Source organism: Lithobates pipiens, unplaced genomic scaffold, assembly GCF_037356315.1.
Source record: "Lithobates pipiens isolate NorthernLeopardFrog02 unplaced genomic scaffold, aLitPip1_a1.2 Scaffold_25, whole genome shotgun sequence".
Taxonomy (NCBI): domain Eukaryota; kingdom Metazoa; phylum Chordata; class Amphibia; order Anura; family Ranidae; genus Lithobates; species Lithobates pipiens.
In genome coordinates, this window is record NW_027507787.1 from 28,741,226 (window position 1) to 28,763,030 (window position 21,805).

Here is a 21,805-nt window from a genome sequence, read left to right on the forward strand (position 1 = left end):
CCTAACAGACAATTGTTTTTGGACTTTCCGCCAACAAATATTGGCTAGAAGGTTTTCAAATTTTCCACCAACGAATGTGTGTTGTCGGATTATCTGATCGTGTGTACGAGGCATTAGACTACATACCCAGCATGTATGGCAATGATCTTTTTCTACAGTATGTTAGCAAAGGATGGGTGTTTCTACTCACACACCGGGGCTGGTTTTTAAGGAAAAAAACTAGAACTTTATAACCTTTCATTTTGATGCACCCGGACAGGGCCGATTCTAGGGTCACAAACGCCTGAGTGCATAAATATTTCTTGCACCCCTACATGGACGTGGTCATCTTATTAACCTGGAATATATTTAGCTGATTTAAGCTGAAAGTTCATTTGGGCTTTAAAGATGCTGTAACTCACTCAAGGCCTACTCCTGCTAGTTGTATTTTTTTTCCATCTGCCTTAGTCAGTTACAGTAGATACTCTTTGAGATCAGACCTCCTCTTCTACATTATGAACATTCTAGTATAGAAAGCTTATCACAATGCCATGAATGGATCTATCCATTTAGACTTTCTAGCACAATGATAATCTCTATGATAGTGCCAAAGAAGAAGACACAGAGGGGTTGATCTACTAAAGGCAAACTGTGCACTTTGAAAAATGCAGTTGCTCCAGAGCTTAGTAAATGAGGTAAAGCTTCACTTTGCAACGAATTCCCAATCACGTGCAAAGAAGAAAAAAAAACACCATTTTTGTTTGTACATGATTGGAGGATGGCAGTCAGCAGATCTTTTGCTCACTTACTAAGCTCTGGAGCAACTGCTAAGTGCACAGTCTATTTGCCTTTAGTAAATCAACCCCAGAATGTCCAAGCATACAAAAAACTGAGTTGTGAAATGATGGTGATATTTCTGAGTAGAACATATGTTCCTGTGCCAGGGGCACATGACAAAGGCACCATATAATTAGGTAAAGTTAATTCCTGTGACATCAGATTTATTCATAAAACTTTAAAGGTATAAATGTTTCAAACGCCAAAATAACTCACAATTGGCTAAAGATTTTGACAATTCCAGATTACTAAACCACCAGGAATTAAACCATGAATTGGCTTATTCAACCAAGCAGAGCTTTAATACTGTGGAAGGTACAGCAACCCTTAGCAACCAAATTCCAAAATTGAATTGGCTGTTCAGAATTACTGCTTGAAGCACCTTACTCTTTACCTTATTGAATAAGCTCATTCAGCTTTCCAAAACCAACAATAAACCTCTACATTTCCCTGCACTGGACATACTCCAAGGCACAAGAAGTTCTGGTTTCGAACATAATTTTGGTAAAGTTCTATTGCTTTAAATGAATTATGCAACAAATACAACATCAATGTTTCCATTACTAAACAGTTCATGGTTTATCTTCTTCAATGCATTGCATTGAATCCAGTCTTACGTCCACAAAGGACTGTTCAGCATTGTATAAAATATTTAGTCCTTTTAAAAATTGTCAACGTCTAAAAACTTTATCGACTTCTTCACAAAATTCCTTATAAAGTGCAGGGTTGCTGCATTTATTATGCAAGTAGGACATCTGCCATTGTTACATGGTCTATCCAGCTTATTGTAGTCAACTGAAAAAGTCTTTGCTTTCAAAATTCCAAATGTTGTTCCTACGGTCCGATGTGCTGTATGGTCACCCTAAATAAAACAGGTCCTGATAGTTTAGGATAGCCCATTCTGAAGACTCCAGTCTGTATATTGCTGTCAGATGAACACTTTGAAGGCTCATTTACACCTCTTTATGCTCCTCTGTGGCTGAACAAGATAGATCTCCTTTAGTGCAGATTTCTTGCTTGGTTTCAGAGGTTGGCACTGATTGTGTAAGTCTTCTGGATTTTATTTTCTTTATCAGTTTGACAAAAACTAATAAAACAGCACAAAATATCATAGAAAATCCACTTATAAGGAATGCTGCTGTATAGTTTCCCGTGGTGTCTACCAACCAGCCTGTTTAGGAAGAAATACATACCGTATTTAAAATTGATTCCAGTATTAGGTGAACTAAATTAACAAAACTTGCTTTCTTTACACTTATGTTACTTGTTTTCCTCTCTAGGAAACATACATTTAACCTCCCTGGCAGTATAATTATTTCAGATTTTAGGTGCTGAAAGCAGTACAATTATTTTGCATGGAAATTTGGCGTTTTATATTGTAGTCCTGTAATTCTTAGCAATAACTCGCTTAAATCTGTCCAAACCAGAGTCTAGCAGACATCCCAGGTATGATAAAGTTTGAAAAACAAAATCATAAATTATAATATAATAAATAATTATACCAAATAATAATATAATAATAATAAAAATTATTCAATAATGTAATCAAATCAAAAACACTGAAATTTGCTCAGTTGCAGAATTGTCATTGTCATTACTTTTCAGTATTTGATGACGGATCTCCCCACAAATCGATATCGCTCAATTCTGCAAGCGATTCTAATTTATTATTGCTGTTTTCTAGCTGGTCTAAAACCATTTTTGATGTAAAGGGACAGTTTTGGTTGCTATGGACAATCTCCAGGCATAAAGAACAGTTTTTATAATATAAAACTGCATGCAGGATACTGGAGAAACAACTGGGGACAAAGGGGATGTGAAATAATTACATACAGCAATGTAATCTGTAAGATTACATTATACTGTATGTAATGTGTGTGTTTTACTTTTTGAATTTGGCGCCATCCGTCACCCCATGCGTCGCAATGCTTGCAGGGAACGATAGATCGAGCGGAGTACGAGCTGCTCACAGTGCGAGGAGTCATCGCTGGATCCAGGGGACAAGGTAAGTAAACTCATTCTGGATCCAGTGATGCGATCCCGAGTCTGGCTCGGGATTAACGCTTTTGGTTCTGAATTTTCACCCCGAGCCAGACTCGGGAATACCGCCAGGGGGGTTAAAGGTCTCTCATCACTTGATTAGAAAATTTCTAAACCACATTTTTTTTTTGTTTTGAATAGAGGAAGGAAGGCTACAACCTTGTCAGGTTTTATTGATGTAATTTATTGATGATGTGTTGCCATTAGGGAGATTAATTCTTTATACTAAGGATGAGCCGAACACCCCCTGGTTCGGTTCACACCAGAACTTGCGAACAGGCAAAAAATTTGGACGAACATCGTCAAAGTCTATGAGATACAAACATGAAAAATCAAAAGTGTTACTTTTAAAGGCTTATATGCAAGTTATTGTCATAAAAAGTATTTGGGGACCCGGATAATGCCCCAGTGGACATGTATCAATGCACAAAAAAGTTTTAAAAACTGCTGTTTTTTCGGGAGAAGTGATTTTAATAATGCTTAAAGTGAAACAATAAAAATAAAATATTCCTTTAAATATCGTGCCCGGGGGAACCCCTTAGTATCCGGTCTCAGCAATATAGATAAAACTCGGCATGGGTCCCCCCCAGTCCATTACCAGGCCCTTTGGGTCTGTTATGAATATTAACCACTTCAGCCCCGGACCATTTTGCTGGCCAAAGACCAGACCACTTTTTGCGATTCGGCACTGCGTCGCTTTAATTGCGCGGTCGTGCAACGTGGCTCCCAAACAAAATTTACGTCCTTTTTTTCCCACAAATAGAGCTCTCTTTTGGTGGTATTTGATCACCCCTGTGGTTTTTATTTTTTGCGCTATAAACAAAAATAGAGCGACAATTTTGAAAAAAACGCATTATTTTTTACTTTTTGTTATAATAAATATCCCCCAAAAATATATTAAAAAAACATTTTTTTCCCTCAGTTTAGGCCGATGCATATTCTTCTACATATTTTTGGTAAAAAAAAATTCCAATAAGCGATTATTGATTGGTTTGCGCAAAAGTTATAGCATTTACAAAATAGGGGATAGTTTTATGGCATTTTTATTAATATTTTTTTTTTACTAGTAATGGCGGCGATCAGCAGTTTTTATTGTGACTGCGACATTATGGCGAACACATCGGACATTTTTGACACATTTTTGGGACCATTGTCATTTATACAGCAATCACTGCTATATAAATGCAGTGATTCCTGTGTAAATGACACTGGCAGTGAAGGGGTTAACCAGTGGGTGGCAGTGTAGGGGTTAAGTGTTCCTAGGGGTCTGTTACTAACTGTTGGGGGCTGGGCTTTCATTTAGCGAACACTGATCTCTGCTCCAATCACATGGAGCAGAGATCAGCGTCACTACTTGCTAAGCAGAACGGGGAGATGCTGTTTACAACGGCATCTCTCCATTCAGCTGCCCCGTGAGACGATCACGGGTATGTTCAGTGGCGATCGAGTCCGCGGGACCCGTAACCGGACTCACGGGGGTCCCGACCAGCATGCGAGCGATGGCAGGGTGGCATTAAAGATTGGACGTACCTGTACGCCAATATGCCTGCCCGTGCCATTCTGCCGATGTACATCGGCGTGCGCTGGTCGGGAACTGGTTAAGGGGAACCCGAACCTAACTTTCTTTTAAAAATTGCATGGGGGTCCCCCCAAAATCCATACCAGGCCCTTCAGGTCTGGTATGCATATTAAGGGGAACCCTGCGTCAAATTAAAAAAAATGGTGTAGGGGTCCCTCCCAAAATCCATACCAGACCCTTATCTGAGCACGCAACCTGGCAGGCCGCAGGAAAAGGGGGGGACAAGAGAGTGTCCCCCCACTCCTGAACCGTACCAGGCCACATGTCCTCAACATGGGGGGGTTCTTTGGGGTCCCCCTCAAAGCATCTTGTCCCCATGTTGATGGGGACAAGGGTCTCATCCCCACAACTATTGCCTGGTGAATTGGTAACGAGTAACTTGAACCCCTACCATGTCACAAAAAAAAGTGTCAAAAATAGTAGAAAAAGACAGGAGACATTTGGGACAAGTCTTTTATTAAAAAATAAAAAGTCCCATGATGTAATTTTTTTTTTTTTTAATAAAGGACTTGTCCCAAAGTGTCTGCTGTCTTTATTACTATTTTTGACACTTTTTTTTCATGAAATGGTAGGGGTACAATGTACTCGTTACCAATTCAGATAGTGGGGGGGGGCGGGATCTGGGGGCCTCTTGTTAAAGGGGGCTTCCAGATTCCGATAAGCCCTCCGCCTGCAGACCACAACAACCAGGCAAGAGGTGTGGGGATGAGACCCTTGTCCCTATCAACATGGGGACAAGATGCTTTGAGGGGGACCCCACAGCATCCTCCCCATGTTGAGGGCATGTGGCCTGGTACAGTTCAGGAGGGGGGGGCGCTCTCTCGTCCCTCTCTCTTTTTCTGTGGCCTGCCAGGTTGCATGCTTGAATAAAGGTCTGGTATTGATTTTGGGTGGAATCCCACGCAATTTATTTATTTTTTTTGGTTTGGGGTTCCCCTTAGTATTTATACCGGACCCAAAGGGTCTGGTAATGGACTGAGGGGGAACCTATGCCGTTTTTTTTCAATGAGTTTTATCTATATCGCCGTGACCCAACAATTCATTACAACCGCAATCAGTTTTAAAATACTTTTTTTCCTTTAGAAATGTCATTTTGCTGTGGTAGTGTTCTAAACATGGGAAAACTGTGCCATTTTACAGGCATACTATAGACACCCCCCAGGCATATCTAAAGAAATATTTCACTTTTATTGTTTCACTTTAAGCATTATTAAAATCACTGTTCCCGAAAAAAAAACGTTTTTCAAACTTTTTTTGCATTGATACATGTCCTCTGGGGCAGGACCCGGGTCCCCAAACACTTTTTATTGCAATAACTTGCATATAAGAATTTAAAATGAGCACTTTTGGTTTTTCATGTTAGTGTCCCATAGACTTTAATGGTGTTCCGCGGCTTTTCGAATTTGCTGCGAATGCCGCATAATGTTTGCTGTTAGGCGAACACCCAATGTTCGAGTCGATCTTACGTTCGAATCGAACATCTGGCTCATCCCTACTTTCTACATGTTCTGGTGACCACTGTCACTGTGACTAAAATTCAGTGGAAATCCAGAATTTTGGGTTGTCATCAGAACAGTAGTAGAGGGAAAACTGCCGATGGGGACACTTGTTTTAAGGGTTTTTTCAATTTTAGAGATGTTTTCTCTTACTTCCTATCGTGTGTAATGGAAATGAAAGCAAATCTTCTGAACACATATGGCAAAAAAAAAAAAAACTTTTTTAACCATTCCCTACTCTAACCAAGGTAAAAAAATGTCTTTAAATATGCCTTTTCCTCCCATTCCAGCTAAATTTGTACTCCCTAATTCAGCGAGCTATTTTGAAAATCTTTTTACTCAGATGTGGGAGTAGGAGATTGGGAGGGAGCTGTTATGTGCCTGCAGGCTATGGCAAAGAGATGAGGCAAAGAAACTGACTATACACTAGTGGAATTTCATTTTAAATCTTTCATTTTAAGAATATTTCATTTTCGACCACAGTGACAAGTAAATTCTAAGAAATAGGATGGAAATTTTTCCTCAAACTAATTACTAACAGCATATGTTTTTTTTTTGTAAAGTCCATTCCTCCCAAAATTTTATGTTAAAAGCAAGGGAAATTATGAAGTACGTCTGAACAACATTCATCTAGCCATCAAATGTAATGAGAGTTTAAGTACAAATTTCCTTTTGGAGCCAGATAGAATATCAATCAGGCAGCCAGCATTTTTAGAAATAGAGGTCAACAATTTCACACTGAAAAGTTATTTCAGCATACATTTCCTTTAATCTTGCATGACTATAATTTGACTGGGGGAATTCTACAAACTGTTGAGTAATTCATCTCATTCTGCATTCAAGTCTAGCAAAGAAAGGAAATAAATCATTAATACTTTTTTTTTGGACTGGACGATCTTCCAGCTTCAGTCTTTCATGTGGCATATCTCATGAAAACCAATGTTTTAGGATTAGATACTGTTTAGCAAATGTCCAACTGGCTTTCCATATCTCTTGAGGATTCCAGTGGTGAGCTCTGTCCGCCATATTTGTTCTGCTGTCCCTAACTTCATTGAAGTTTTGGGTATTTCCACCCACCTTGTGGTTTTCTTACTTCTTCTGCTAACTTCCTCTCCTACTTACGTCCACATATTATGATATAATTAAAACAACCGAAAGGGGGAGTGTAGTTCCCTTGTAGTGACCAAAGCAGGTAGGAGGCCCTTGAACTCAATCACAGAGGTTTTATTTCTCAACAAAAATCTATGAATGCACTTCAGTAAAGTCATTCCTCTCCTAAAACTATTTCAGAAAAAACACTCTTCACCTGTCTGACATGGTTCACCCTTATTCAGGCTTAAAGTGGTTGTAAAGGCAGAAGGTTTTATATTTTAATGCATTTTATGTGTTAAGAAAAAAAGCCTTCTTTGTGCAGCAGCCACTCCCGCACCCCCTTATACTTACCTGTGCCTCACCTCTATCCAGCAATGTCCATAAGTGCCTTAGCCATCCATTACTCTCCCTCCTGATTGGCTGAGACACAGCAACAGCGCCATTGGCTCCTGCTGTGGTAAATCAAAATCATCGGGAGAGAGAGAGTGGATGAAGCCAAACTGGTGCTCTGTGTCTGTATGGACAAACAGAGCTGCAGCTCGGCTCAGGTGCCCCCATAGAAAGTTGCTTGCTGTGGGAGCACTCAACAGGAGGGAGGGGCCAGGAGAGCTGAAGAGGGAACCGAGAAGAGGAGGATCCGGGATGCCTTGTGCAAAACCACTACACATGGCAGGTAAGTATAACATGTTTATTATTTTTATAGGGAAAAAAATTTGACTTAATCACTTTAATTATAGAGATAAAAGAAGGAGGGAGGAAGAGTTATTTTTTCAGTCCATAATCTTGATGTAATCAAGTCTTAAAGAGACAGATCTTAAAAGGATGAAAACCAGGCTTTCTCAACCATTTTACACCAAAAGGAAACCTTGATATAATTTTCAGGTCTCAGGAAACCCCTGCTAAAATGAATTTATTGGGGGTCAGTGTGAAGCAGGCCCCTTCCAGTGGTGGACAGAATACCACCTTCACAGACAACTTAATTCGATAGTAATGCCCGCCTTTGGTATGTTGTACCTACAGGTAAGCGTAAAATTAATATCTCCTAAACGTGCACCATTTACTACATATTCACCCTGAATGTAGCCGCTGACATTACTAACGCATGCGCTCTGAAGGTCTGACATACTGTGCCGAACCTTGAGAGCTTCTTGACGGAACCGAGGGCTCCCACACGCATGCGCAGGAGTGACGTCATTGCAGCTCTAGCCACTCAGAGCACCGGAGCCTGCAAAGAAAGGCCGGGGGAAGATGTCGGCCCTCTCAGCGGTGATCGAACGCTGCTGGAAGGGCTTCGTTCTAAGATAAGTATTTCATATTGTGCTAGTATGCAATGCATACTAGCACATTATACCATTGTCTTGCAGGTTTTTTTTTTTATTCTGCAGCGGTTTACTACAGCTTTTAGAGTGCTTTCACACAGAAAGCGCCGGCCATTAGCACACTTTAGTGCTGTTTAAATGTTGCTTTTGAGATGCTTTTCGGCCACTAGCGGGGAGCTTTTTACCCCCCTGGTGCTTTGAAAGCCTGCCCATTCATTCCAATGGGCAGGGCATTTTGGGAGAGCTAAATACAGCGCTCCCAACCCAACCAAAAGATGCTGCTTGTAGGACTTTTCTGAACGTCCTACAAGAGCATAGCCCGAGTGTGAAAAGTCACACTGGAATGAATGTGAGGTGGTTTTCAGATGCTTAGCAGAGGTTATTTCCAGCGCTAAAGTGCTGAAAACCACCCCTGTGTGAGAGGGGTCTAAAACACCCAGAACCAAAGAAACACCATAAAATAGGCAGTCAACTAGCTGAAGCTGAAGGAACCCCTAGCAATCTCTGGAGGAACCCTGGTTTAGAAAGGCATTAATACATTTACTGTGGTTCCTCATTACATACTGATGTAGACTTACCTGATATAGGAGGGCTCACTAAATAAGGCACTGCATGGAGAAAGAACACTACTCCAAGAGCAGACGATAAGTGAGCTGTTCCAACTACATCTCCAGTCACCACAGGAATCAGAGCCACATAGGCACCATCAAAATAACCAAATGTAACAGAGAATGGCACAAGCAACTGGAAGGAATTGAGAATTGGCAGAAAGAGACAGCTAAGACCATCCAGTGCCACAGCTATGATATAGCAGGAATATCTGTGTTTTTTCAGGACCCTGCAAAACAAATGAATAATATAATAACATGCATATTAATACTTTTAATAGTTTAAAAAGACATCAAATTAACCAGAGTTGTTGTTATCCTAGGTACCCTTTTATGTAGCCCTGAGGCCCCCTGGATTCTGTGCATATATATAGAGATCTGAAAAGATTAGAGTGTAAGCTCTCATGAGCAGGGCCCTTCAAACCCTCTTGTACTGATTTGAATTGTAATTATACTGTCTCCCTTTCTATTGTAGAGCACTGTGCAAATTGTTGGTACTCTATAAATCCTGTATAAAAATAATAAATAACAAAGAGAATACTAACCAAGTAGGGTATACACACATGTGAAACATATAGGTTTTACTTACTGTATGTGTAACCAAGCCTGAATTCTCAATGTGCAGTTGGCCATGCATGCGCAATTAGGGCACATGATTGACATACAGGTAGAGACTTTAAAATGTGTTTATATCTTACATGTTTGTAGACTATGGCCAAATAAAAGAAAAAGCTGAACTCTTTATGAAAAGGCAAAAAAATCTATTTTAACCAGCTTCCTTGTAGAGCAAAAACATATCCCACAGAATAATTATCAATGACATACCCAGATGACCCATCATAACTGAAAGTATTAATAGGCCATGGTGTAGCTACAGGGAAAATGTTGGTCCATTACTTATTCTTGTCTGGTCAGTGCTTTGAACAAGGTGACCCAGATTTGGATATCACTAAAGCAAAAAAAGGCATGTGGGCAGATTTTTATGTGACTCTGTCAGAGTCCATACAAACAAATACATTTTATTCCTGAAACCATAAAACATAATCACATAGCTGTACACAAATTGACACTTATTTGTATTTCTGTCAGTCCCCCTCCCGTCGCCGCTGCCGGGCCATTCACAAAGAGCAGTGCACTTCGCGCATGTGCAATAGGGAACTGGCCATTCTCTTAACTGAGATGGTGGTGGCAACATCCGAGAACTGATTGAAAAATCAGCATTTGTAGCTGCTGACTTTTTTTCTGAAGAAACCTGGAGCTCCTTTTTAAGCCTAGTACACACGGGCTGAAAGCCAGGTGACATCAGCCGGTTTTTATTGAATTTCACCCATGGGTATGGCAGCTGGTCCAACAGAAGAAAACCAGCAGCCGACCGGCTCCCGATCAGTGCTCTCGGCCAATGGCTGAAAGCACTGACTGGAGTGTTCTGGTGGGGGGAGGGGGGGCGGAGGGGCATACCCATGTCAGAACACACTAGACCACAGCTGTCAGGTTTTTTTTTGTCATTTAACCTGCTGATTTGAACAACAACAACAAAAATGGCGTGTACTAGGCTTTAGTCCTTATTCACTTGAATGTTTTTCTGCTCATTTCCCTATGCCTGACTACAGTCAACATGCAGAATCCCATTTTTTTTCTTATTGTTCCTGTTATTCATACAGTCATCTTACACTCTACGGCCTATGCTTAAAAAAAGTGTTTTTTTTAAAGAGTTTTTTTTAACATATTCAGGCCTTGTTAGTACCACAGACCTCAATAGAAGTGCCTCTAATGCCGTGTACACACGATCAAACAAGCGGGTGGAAAAGTCCGGCAAACTCAAGTCCGCCAGACAATCCCCCCGTGTGTAGCCTCCGGCATATTTTTTGACCCGAAAGTAGGGCGGACTTAGAAAGAAGTTTTGCACTCCAATCTTCCCGCCGGATTCGCATTTCGGCGGACAATCCGGCCGTGTGTATGCCAGTCTGCCGTACTTTTGAAATTAAACAGACTTTTCCCGCCCGGAGAAAAGTCCGCTCATTTCGAGCGGGTCTGCAGGTAGGCGGGGCCCGCGAAGGAGACGTCGCTGGCCCCGCCGCCTGGTATGATCTTAAAGGGGAACCCCAACGCCGAAAAAAATCGGCGCGGGGGTCTCCCCCAAGTCCACAACAGACCCTTGTCCAAGCACGCTACCCGGCCGGCCAGGAAAGGGGGGGCGAGCGAGCACCCCCCCCCTCCTGAGCCGTACCAGGCCGCGTGCCCTCAACATGGGGGGTGCCTTGGGGAAGTGGGGGGCCGCGCGGCCCCCCAAACCCAAAGCACCTTGTCCCCATGTTGATGAGGACAAGGGCCTCTTCCCGACAACCCTGGCCGTTGGTTGTCGGGGTCTGTGGGCGGGGGGCTTATCGGAATCCGGGAGCCCCCTTTAATAAGGGGGCCCCCGGATACCGGCCCCCCACCCTATGTGAATGAGTATGGGGTACAATGTACCCCTACCCATTCACCTGTCAAATAAAGTACAAAAAAAAACACAACACACAAGATAAAATAATTTATTGCAGAGCTCCGGGGGTCTTCCGTCTTCGGGGGTCTTCTCACCGGACTCCTCCGCTATCTTCTTGTAGCTCTTTTACTAGCGGAGGAGCCCGGCATTCTTCTTCGTCGCCGCTGCCTCTTCTTCCGACTTCGGGGGTCTTGTCCCCCTCTTCGGTTCTTCTGCCGAGCCACCGCGCCTTCTTATAGCTCTTTTACAGGCGGTGGCCCGGTCTTCTATCGCCGCCGCTGTCACCGCCGCCTTCCGTTCTTCTGTTCTTCTCTTCTTCTTCTTCTTCAGATGTTGCCTCGCCGAGTCCTCCGCTCACAATGACGGGGACCGGGCACGCGGCGACTTATATAGGGACAAGGGGCGGGGTCTTCGGTGGATGTCACATGGGATCATGTCACATGGCGACAGTCCCAGCATCCTCCGGGACTGTGACATCGTAAGGGGGCGGGGTCACCATGTGACATCAACCCATGTGACATGAACCCATGTGACATCCACCAAAGACCCCGCCCCTTGTCCCTATATAAGTCGCCGCGTGCCCGGTCCCCGTCATTGTGAGCGGAGGACTCGGCCAGGCAACATCTGAAGAAGAAGAGAAGAACAGAAGAACGGAAGGCGGCGGCGACAGCGGTGGCGATCGAAGACCGGGCCACGCCTGTAAAAGAGCTATAAGAAGGCGCGGTGGCCCGGCAGAAGAACCGAAGAGGGGGACAAGACCCCCGAAGTCGGAAGAAGAGGCTGCGGCGACGAAGAAGAATGCCGGGCTCCTCCGCTAGTAAAAGAGCTACAAGAAGGTAGCGGAGGAGTCCGGCGAGAAGACCCCCGAAGACGGAAGACCCCCGGAGCTGTGCAATAAATTATTTTATCTTGTGTGTTATGTTTTTTTTTGTACTTTATTTGACAGGTGAATGGGTAGGGGTACATTGTGACCCATACTCATTCACATAGGGTGGGGGGCCGGTATCCGGGGGCCCCCTTATTAAAGGGGGCTCCCGGATTCCGATAAGCCCCCCGCCCGCAGACCCCGACAACCAACGGCCAGGGTTGTCGGGAAGAGGCCCTTGTCCTCATCAACATGGGGACAAGGTGCTTTGGGGTGGGGGGGCCGCGCGGCCCCCCCTTCCCCAAGGCACCCCCCATGTTGAGGGCACGCGACCTGGTACGGCTCAGGAGGGGGGGCTCGCTCGCCCCCCCTTTCCTGGCCGGCCGGGTAGCGTGCTCGGACAAGGGTATGTTGTGGACTTGGGGGGGACCCCCACGCCGATTTTTTTCGGCGTTGGGGTTCCCCTTTAAGTTCATACCAGGCGGCGGGGCCAGCGATGTCTCCTTCGCGGGCCCCGCCTACCTGGAGACGCCCTCGAAATGAGCGGACTTTCCTCCGCGTGTGTGAGCGAGTGCGTTCATTTCAAAAGTAGGGCGGATAGTACGGCGGACTTAGTACGCCGTATTAGTCCGCTCAAAAAGTGCCGTGTGTGGGCAAGTAGCCCGTTCGGAAAGTCCGACGGACAGTCTGGCGGGAAGTCCGCCAGACTAAGTACGTCGGACAGACGGCTACGTGTGTACGCGGCTTAACTCACAATACATACATTTTTGTGCCTTTTTGCACATTTTGCATGCTTGAAGAACTCTTCTCTTCCTCCCCTTGCCAAACCCAGGAAACAAACTCCTGAAGCTTGATACAAGTGCAAAAAAGCCTGAAAAAAATGCTTTAAAATCACCAGAAATACGCTCTACTCAGTTATGAATTCAAGCTTAATTTCCTGTACACACACGCACACACACACACAGAAAATTCCTTAAATATTATCTAAGATTGCAATAATTACTGCAGATTCATTTAATGCGCAATGCTTAAAGTCTAACACATGAGGGCAGTAGCTTCTTATCAGTTTTTCGAAGGACCTGTTCACACCGATCTGCAGCCCAAGCCGATGCTGTATATTTTAGAAGTAGTGTGATGGGTTGTTTTTTTTTTAACAAACTTTTTTTTTAAGTGTGCATTGTGACACTTAATTCATTCATGCTGTGCTTCTGTGCAATGACATGCTGAGCAGAGCGGTGCAATTTTATGCAAACATTAAATATTGTGTTCTGTGTGGCGTTGCAGTTACCATGCAGAAAAATACAGGTAACTGCACATAGTGTAAATGGGCCTTAAAATTGCATCCATTGGGTATAATGATGACTAATAACATAATTTAGCATTTTTTTTTTTAAGTATTAATTCTTAAAGTTAATTGCCAATATATGCATACCAAGTTTTCTTGTTCAATGGCATTTATTCACTGAAACAAGTGCAGTCAGTTATATTTTACAATTCAGAATGCTTAAAGAGGGCTTGTGTCCTTGGGCTTTCGTTCATTTCAAGCAGGTTTTGCATTCTTATACACGTCTATTGGAATGCAAAACCCACTTGAAGCAAGTCAGAGGGAGGTCGACTGCCCCTGTCATTGAAGGGGAATTTGCTAAAACTGGAACCAAAAGAATATGGAGCAGCTGTACATAGTAACCAATGAGCTTCTAGCTTCAGCTTGTTCAATTAAGCTTTGAAAATAAAACTAGAAGCTGATTGGCAGCCGTACCCAACTGCTCCAAATTCAATGCCAGCCAAAATATGTGAAAAAAGCATCAATTCTTTTTTAAAGCTGAGCTCCAGGTGCATGTTCGACCAATGTATGTATGTACATTCCATAGCTGTGGGGCCTCTGTAATCAATGTAGTAGTCACCACTGCTACAGTGACAATTGCTGTCTTCCAGGTTGCTTGCTCATCACAGATTCCAATCAGAAAACCCTTTGCATCTTTTTCAATGTCTGTAAAGTGTTTTGATTGGAAGGGGCACATTGTATTAGCACAGAACCCAGAAGTGGCAATTACTGCAGTAATTCTCAGCTTCCGCAGCTATTTTACAAGTATGACATATACACACTTATATTGGTGGACCAATGTAATCTGGACCAATGTTACTATGTAACTATGCAGTAAAATTTATACCTGGAGATTAGCTTTAAGAAATTCTGTCAAGAACCTGGATAAGTCAATTTTAGTGTGAAACTATACATGAACCTTTAGTAAAAACTGCATCAAAGACAACGGTTCCAGAAGGGGTCAACCCTGGCACCACTACTCCTTTCACCTTATTTACGCCCACATCGGTCCTTTAATATAGTGGGTAGTCTGATTTTCTAAATGAATAGAAGGCAGGGTGGGGGGGCTGGACTTAGCTCAACATTTGCAGAAGTTAAGATCTGAATTTAAGTTCAGCTGCCTATAGATCTCTACTGATCATGTTGACATGGGATTTTCCACTGAATTAACCTTTGCTTATGCATATTTTCATCATATGCTTACATTACATACATTAGTAACACGTGTAGGCTAATCAGAAGCGAATTACATATCAATGCTTTCATCACGATTTAAAATGTGAATAGGTTTAATTAATATTAAAATACAAATCATTGAATATTATAATATTAGAGTCATAATAATGTTAACTTAAAATGCATTTTTGATGATTTTACATTTCCATATGACTAGGTTCTTCTATTTTTATATTCCATTCACAGATGTCTTAGTTCTCTTTGTATTAGCTATCTATATGTCAGACTGTGCAGTAGCACCTTTTTCAGTGCCTGCAAAGATAACAGGATAACAGGATAAGCTGCCAAGGGAATGTACTGTTCTTACCAGAAGAGTACACTACCCAGATAGCAAGCAATTGTGCTGCAAGTTTGAAAATGACTTGCTAAACTATTGCTAGACTTGCCAAGCTTCACAAGTTTGTTGCACAATTACAGCAGGTCTGCATTGCTTGATTCCAGATCAACTTTCTTTGCAAATACTCTGCAAGTCTGCTGCAAGTTTTGGTTCATTTATGTTGTGCAATAGTCATCCCACCTCACTGTGGCAGAATTTGCATGCTGTAGACTTGCAGAGCTCTTGCTGTAGACTCACCATTGCAACTTTGGTCTTGCTAAAGACTTGCCACGCACATTTGCTACAAATTGGAAAAGTGGCAACTAGAACTTGTGCTTCAAGTGCTCTACAAGTGTATAACTTGCCCATGAAAATATGCAGCAAGTCAACTGACTTACAATTCAACAGTGCCACAAATTTGTGACAAGTTATCCTTGCTTTTTGGGTAGTAGTACAGTAAATGATTCTGCTATCAGTATGTAGCTCAACTAAGCAAAGCACACATCTTGCATACGTAAAAAGCTTCATATATAATTAAACAATAAAAAATGTCAAGGTTTTTTAATTTTTTACACACATTTGCGTATAATAGACAATGGTTAGAACCCCCAACATGATTTTTCTTGTCTGTATCCCATTGGGGATATTTCTCTACACTTCCTATCCTGTATAAACAATGGGAAATAGAAGAACATCTCTCCAAAGAGAGAGGAGCTCCCATTTTAGATAGCAGTCACCAGAAGGGTATTCCCATTTAAAGATTTCTCCTTTGTTCCTATACTGGTGATCTCAAAATTTGTGCTTTTTTCTCACTATAACGGTGGCTATATACTGTATGGCTCACATTGCAGTCGATTCATGTGAATGGGCAGAAAATGTGAGCTGTATTTGCAACACCACCCAGCTCGACAAAGTTCTGTTGGAAAAAAGTCAGCTACAGTGATTGTTCTGGGAATTTGATAGACATGGGTGCCAGCTTTCAGAATACAATAGCCAACAGTGGGAAATTTGTTTATCTATGCTATTTATGAGTGCGGGAATTTAAGGATTTCTCTTGTTTAGCCCTCTGGGCTGAATTAAATAAGTCTTTAGATGTATGGCCAGCTTGTATCCCACTTACAGTGATTACCAGGGGGGTAGACAGTGTGAATCTCCCCAGTATGGACCTAGATAGTGATTAAAACCTGACAGAGGTTTTGCTGTATCCAAAAATACAAAAATATGTAAATAGACTTAAAGGTGACTGCATTCACATATCTAAAACACAAAAACTCAAAAAAAAAGACTGTTAGTTCTTTAAGGACCAAATATGTTGATCTTTTCCTGGCCTCAATGTCCTTGACATCCTGAAAAGCTAACACACAGATAAAGCCATTAAAGCCATTTACCCTAGACACACTAGCCCTTGTATGTTCAACATATAATACTGTAGGTTCAATTCACAAAGCTAACATACCAGGATTAGAGACGTTATTAAAGACAAAGCTTTGTGACTATTGCCTTATGGCATCTATGGTCTATTGCTTTGTAAGCAATGAGCCATTACATCCATCCACTTCATACCATCACATTGCACTCAAAGCCTGTCTCCACAGAATCCAGTGAATCTTAAAATCATCCTACATCAAATCATGTTAAACCACTACTTTAATTAATAAACAAATAACCAAAGTATGTTCATCATTTAATTGTATAGTTAGAAATTAACTCAATTTACCTTCTGTCTGTCAGCCATCCAAAAGTAATGTTCCCAACAATGTCTATGATGCCAAGTATTGACATTAGGAAGGCTGCTTGTTGGTGGCTAACTCCAACACTTAGGGCATAAGGCACAAGGTAGACAAATGGAGGACTGCACCCATAAGCCAAGAAGAGGAAGGACACAGCCAGTACAATGAAGTTAGGCTTTAGGAGAAAGCTGTATTCCTTTTGGGAGCAGTAACAGAGGTTCTTGTGACTGCAGTCCTGGCTCAGAGGTGAGCATTTGGTGGATGGGTTTGCACTGTTATTTGATTCATTTGGACTGTGCTCCTGCTTGAGTGAAGAGTGTGCAAAGTCCTCTCGTAGGTGTATCGGTCTCATTAAAGCACCACAGACGCAAAGATTGGCCACAAAACCACCGAGGATGAGGAGAGCCCCTCTCCAGGAAAATTGTTCAATTAGCATCTGAACCACCGGAGCTAAGATAAAGGTGCCAATGCCACTGCCTGACATGGCAATTCCATAAGCCAGGGCTTTTCTCTTGTCAAAGTACTTTCCCACCATGGCAATTGCAGGACTATAGCAAAGTGCAAATCCCAAGCCTAAAAAAAAAAATAATAATAATAATATTAATAAAATTTGTTTCAGGAAGCAAACAAAATAATACATCTTATGCCGCCTACACACGGTTGTTTTTTCCGAGCCTTTTGTCGGAAATTCTGACCATGTGTAGGCTCCATTGGACATTTTCCATTGGAATTTCCGACACACAAAATTTGAGCTCTGGATCTCAAATTTTCCAACAACAAAATCCGTTGTCAGAAATTCCGATTGTGTGTACACAATTCCGACGCACAAAGTTCTACACACTAGTTCTACACACACAATAGCCAAACTAGCTATTGAACTTCAATTTTGTCGTCTCGTCGTACGTCACCGAGTTCTTGACGACACTATTGTGTGACCGTGTGTATACAAGACAAGTTTGAGCCAACATCCATCGGAAAAAATCCCATGGATTTTGTTGTTGAAATGTCCCATCGTGTGTATGCAGTATATTTTAAGGGCTTGTTGACACCAGGTGTGTTAGCATCAATCAACGAATACTCAATACAAAGGGCACAAAGAAAACAATTGTTCTCTATGTGCCCTGTTTCCCCTATACATGTGCAGTGGCCTATAACATCCTTACATGTTTCTGCAGTACAACACACATTACCACATGTAAACACATTTGCGACATTTCAATAAAGTTAAAAAAAGTAAACAGTGTGATGCTTAGTATTGCAGTGCCCCTACACAACAAACATCAGCTAGCATTAGTTATACAGAGCAAAATACAAGCGGGCTGGTATGAACAGGCCCCAACACCCATAGGGACAGAAATATTGATGCTTCTATTATTGATTTATTTTTAAAGGAGATAATTCCCTTTTAGTAAAAGCTATATAAGTCCACACTCCCTCATTCTCTAACCTAAAACCACCTACTCTAACAAAGTCCCCCCACCAATCTACATACTTACTTCAGCTTTAAACCATGCCCCATCAACCCCTAACCTAAAACTCCCTACATGCCGCAGTATTGCGTCACCTTGCTGAGTTTAGGAATATCTGATATTTGTTATAGATGAGCCCCTCACAGTATGGCTCTATTTACTGCAGGGAACAAAGGACAGGTAAGTATGTACAGTTATGAAGCAAAAAACAAGTTAGTTTTAATTGAACTTGATGCTTAAAGTGTTACTAAACCCACAACAGAAAAATCAGTCTGTATACATGCATACCCCACTTTTAAGTACACAATGGGATTTATTTAATAAAGCTGGAAAATGCAAAATCAGGCTCACTTCTGCATAGAAACCAATGAGCTTCTAACCCCAGCTTGTTCAATTAAGCTTTGGTATTAGAAAATGGAAGCTCATTGATTTCTATGCAGAAGTGAGCCTGATTTGGCACTTTCCAGCTTTAGTAAATAAACCCCATTGTGTACTTAAAAGTGGGGTATGCCTATATGCTGTAAAGCATGCTTGTTATTCTCACTGTGGAACCTAAGGGGTTAATCCTCTGCATTGTGTAAAAAGGCTGTTTGATCCTGTCTTCTCTGATCATCCCCTTCTACCACTGTCACCAATTTATCTCCTGGTAGAACAGAGCCTTGGGAGCACTCTGCACATGCTCAGTTTGGTATGTATTGCTAGTTTTTTTTTTTTCCTAGGACGGTGCATGTCATTGCACAGGGCCAATCAGCACTGTCCAGATAAAGGGTCAGGGGTCATGCAACCTCATAGGACAGTCAAAGTAGAATGAAAACTCTTCCTACAGGCTTTAACCAGACACTCATAGAAGTGCTGATAAGAAAAGGTATTTAGCAGTTTACATTTACTAAAATAATTGCATTTCCATGTTCTGTGTACTGTGAGAGACCAGTTATAGTGAATGCAGGGTCGTAGGTTTAGTAACACTTTAACCCCCAGTCTACAAGTGCCATACACATTAACAATTCCAAACTGCAATTTGCTATTTTAAAATTGTGCAAATCAGTCAATTAAAAATTTCAATGTAACAACTACATTGAAAGGAAGTATTTCTATCATCTGTTTTGTTGAATGCATCGGTAACCCCTCAGCCCTTTTTTTATACCCGATCGTTTGTTCCCTGCTATCTTTTATAGTTATTATGTACTCATGTACATTTCAGGCCACATTGCCAGCAGTGCTCATTATGTAATAGATTGGACATTTTTTTAATTATTACTCATCATATTAAAAATGTTTCACAAGAAATAAAAACATTCAAAGCAAACAGCCACTGGTGTGTTGATGCAGGTGCCTTTGTGATGCACATTCTTCCTTTGCAAATGCCTGGCAGATTTCCATGCAAAAACAATAGTAATGCCAGATTATTAATACTATCCTCTAGGAGACTGCATACTAAGCTTTTAATACCAGAGCTACTCAAAGCTAATAACGGTTGTTAGTATTCCTGTCTCCATTTAACTAGTGAAATAGCCAACAGTCACTGGCACATGGACTAAAACTACAACATTTTCTATTTCTGTGTGTACTTTTCTTTTACTATAATATAATGTAATCACTATAATAGGTTGCAATCACTATAGTATACTAGGTTGTAAGCTATAACGTGCAGGGCCCTCTGATTCCTCCTGTATTCAATTTTATTGTAACTGTACTGTCTGTTGTAAAGCACTGCATGAGCTATATAAATCCTGTGTAATAATAATAATAATAATAATAATAATATGATGCAATCACTATAATACAAATTTATTATATGCAGTCACATATGAATTATGCTCATCATTCTATTGGTTGCATTTTCATTATTTCTTGTTTTCATTCAATGAACTTCAATGATGCCCGCATATCCACAGAGCATGGGCAGGTTCTCAAGAGGGGTCACTACAATAATTTGAGGACTATGGACAGCCGAATGATACCAAGTTCACTTGTCTCCCTAGCGTATTTTTGTTTTAATAATTATTCAAATTTTTAGCGTAAAATATGCCTAGGCCCTCCTGCAGTTTGGTTTTCACTGTATATCACATATAGTTTGCAGTTATCACATTTTTTCCATTGTTGGCAGCAACCAAAGCATAGTACAGAGTTGTAATGGGCAAGTAGCATTTAAGCTACAGTATTAAAGTATACTGAGGTACGTGGAAAACAGATAAACATTAGGAGCTAAGAAAGGACAGGGTAACAAACAAAGATAGAAACAATAAGCCAATAAAGATATTATAAAGCAGAATATTGATCAACTCAAGGACCAACAGAGTCCTTCTGCTATAGCACTGCATGTCTAGATGCATCTAGTAACAGAGCTTATAATTAAAGGGGTAAGGACCAATGCTGCCCAAAGTAGGTGTTTGGGTGCTGGCCATTTCAGGCTGTACAGTGTTCCAATGGACAGAACCTGAGGATGTTTCTTTGCAACTTACGAACATTTTAAAAACTCTTCTCCAAGTTTTAAGTCTTCACAGTTTATATTACTTAAGATCCCTTTTATTTTCAAAATGTGCTGCACTTCCAATTAATGTCCCGCAACCTGCATTACTGGGAATCCAATCCATCTTTGGTTTCACAGTATGTAAAGAAACTTTATCATACCTGGGGATTAAGCTTGCCACTTCTCTCCGAAAACCTATACTTTGCAAATTACCCCCAGGTATTTACGTGCATTAAACAACTGCTACGTATATGGTCTGCGTACCACATTTAATTTTTGGGTAGAATTTAAGCCATCAAAATGTCCATACTCCCTAAACTTCTGTTCTTTTTTAGATCCCTACCTCTATATGTCTCCTGTCAGACTATAGAGCATATACAGAAAGAGGTAAATACCTTTGTATGGCTATCCAAAAAACCCCAGTTGAATAAGAGATTACTTTATCGTCCGGCGAACCTGGGAGGTATGGGACTACCACATCTGTGGCTGTATTATGCTTCAGCTAGACTGATAAGGATGGCACAATGGCACCCCCCCCCCCCACGCATGTCCCTTAGTTCCAGTTTGAGCGATCTTTGATGGGCCCTTATTATCTCCCAGGCCTTCTCTGGTTGGATAGAGTCAGGCCTAAAGACCTAACACCATTTAATGGAGTTGCAGGCCATGCATTACAGCTCTGGTCATTGTATAAAACGAAATAACCCTGGTTCCACACAGTACTTGCTTGGTCTCATTCCTTGAAGATCCCAGATTCCCAGCAGCTTTCAAAACTACCACTAATTTTTCCCACTGGACACAGAAGGGCTTAACCTCCCTAGAGGCCTTAATGCAAGAACTGCCCTTTAGCTAATTCACTTTCCTACAGGAGAGACATGAACTTCCCAGGGTGGAATTTTATAAATATCTGCAGATTAGGCATTTATATGCTACCCACTTCCAGATAGAGGGGTCTTCTACTATAAA

The 21,805-nt window shown here is 41.6% G+C and overlaps 1 protein-coding gene across 4 annotated transcripts in view; it reads right to left on the reverse strand.

The window, feature by feature from the left end:
• Positions 1–954: 954 nt before the first annotated feature.
• SLC16A12 (solute carrier family 16 member 12) overlaps positions 955–21,805 on the reverse strand; it is a 176,594-nt gene continuing 155,743 nt past the window's right edge. For all 4 annotated transcript variants that reach the window (XM_077454195.1, XM_077454193.1, XM_077454194.1 and 1 more), the window contains exons 5-7: positions 16,891–17,476; positions 8,921–9,180; positions 955–1,987 (exon numbers count right to left, since the gene is read on the reverse strand). In XM_077454195.1, coding sequence (XP_077310321.1) covers positions 1,770–1,987; positions 8,921–9,180; positions 16,891–17,476 — 1,064 coding nt within the window. In that variant the 3' untranslated portion in view covers positions 955–1,769. The remainder of the gene's footprint in view (positions 1,988–8,920; positions 9,181–16,890; positions 17,477–21,805) is intronic.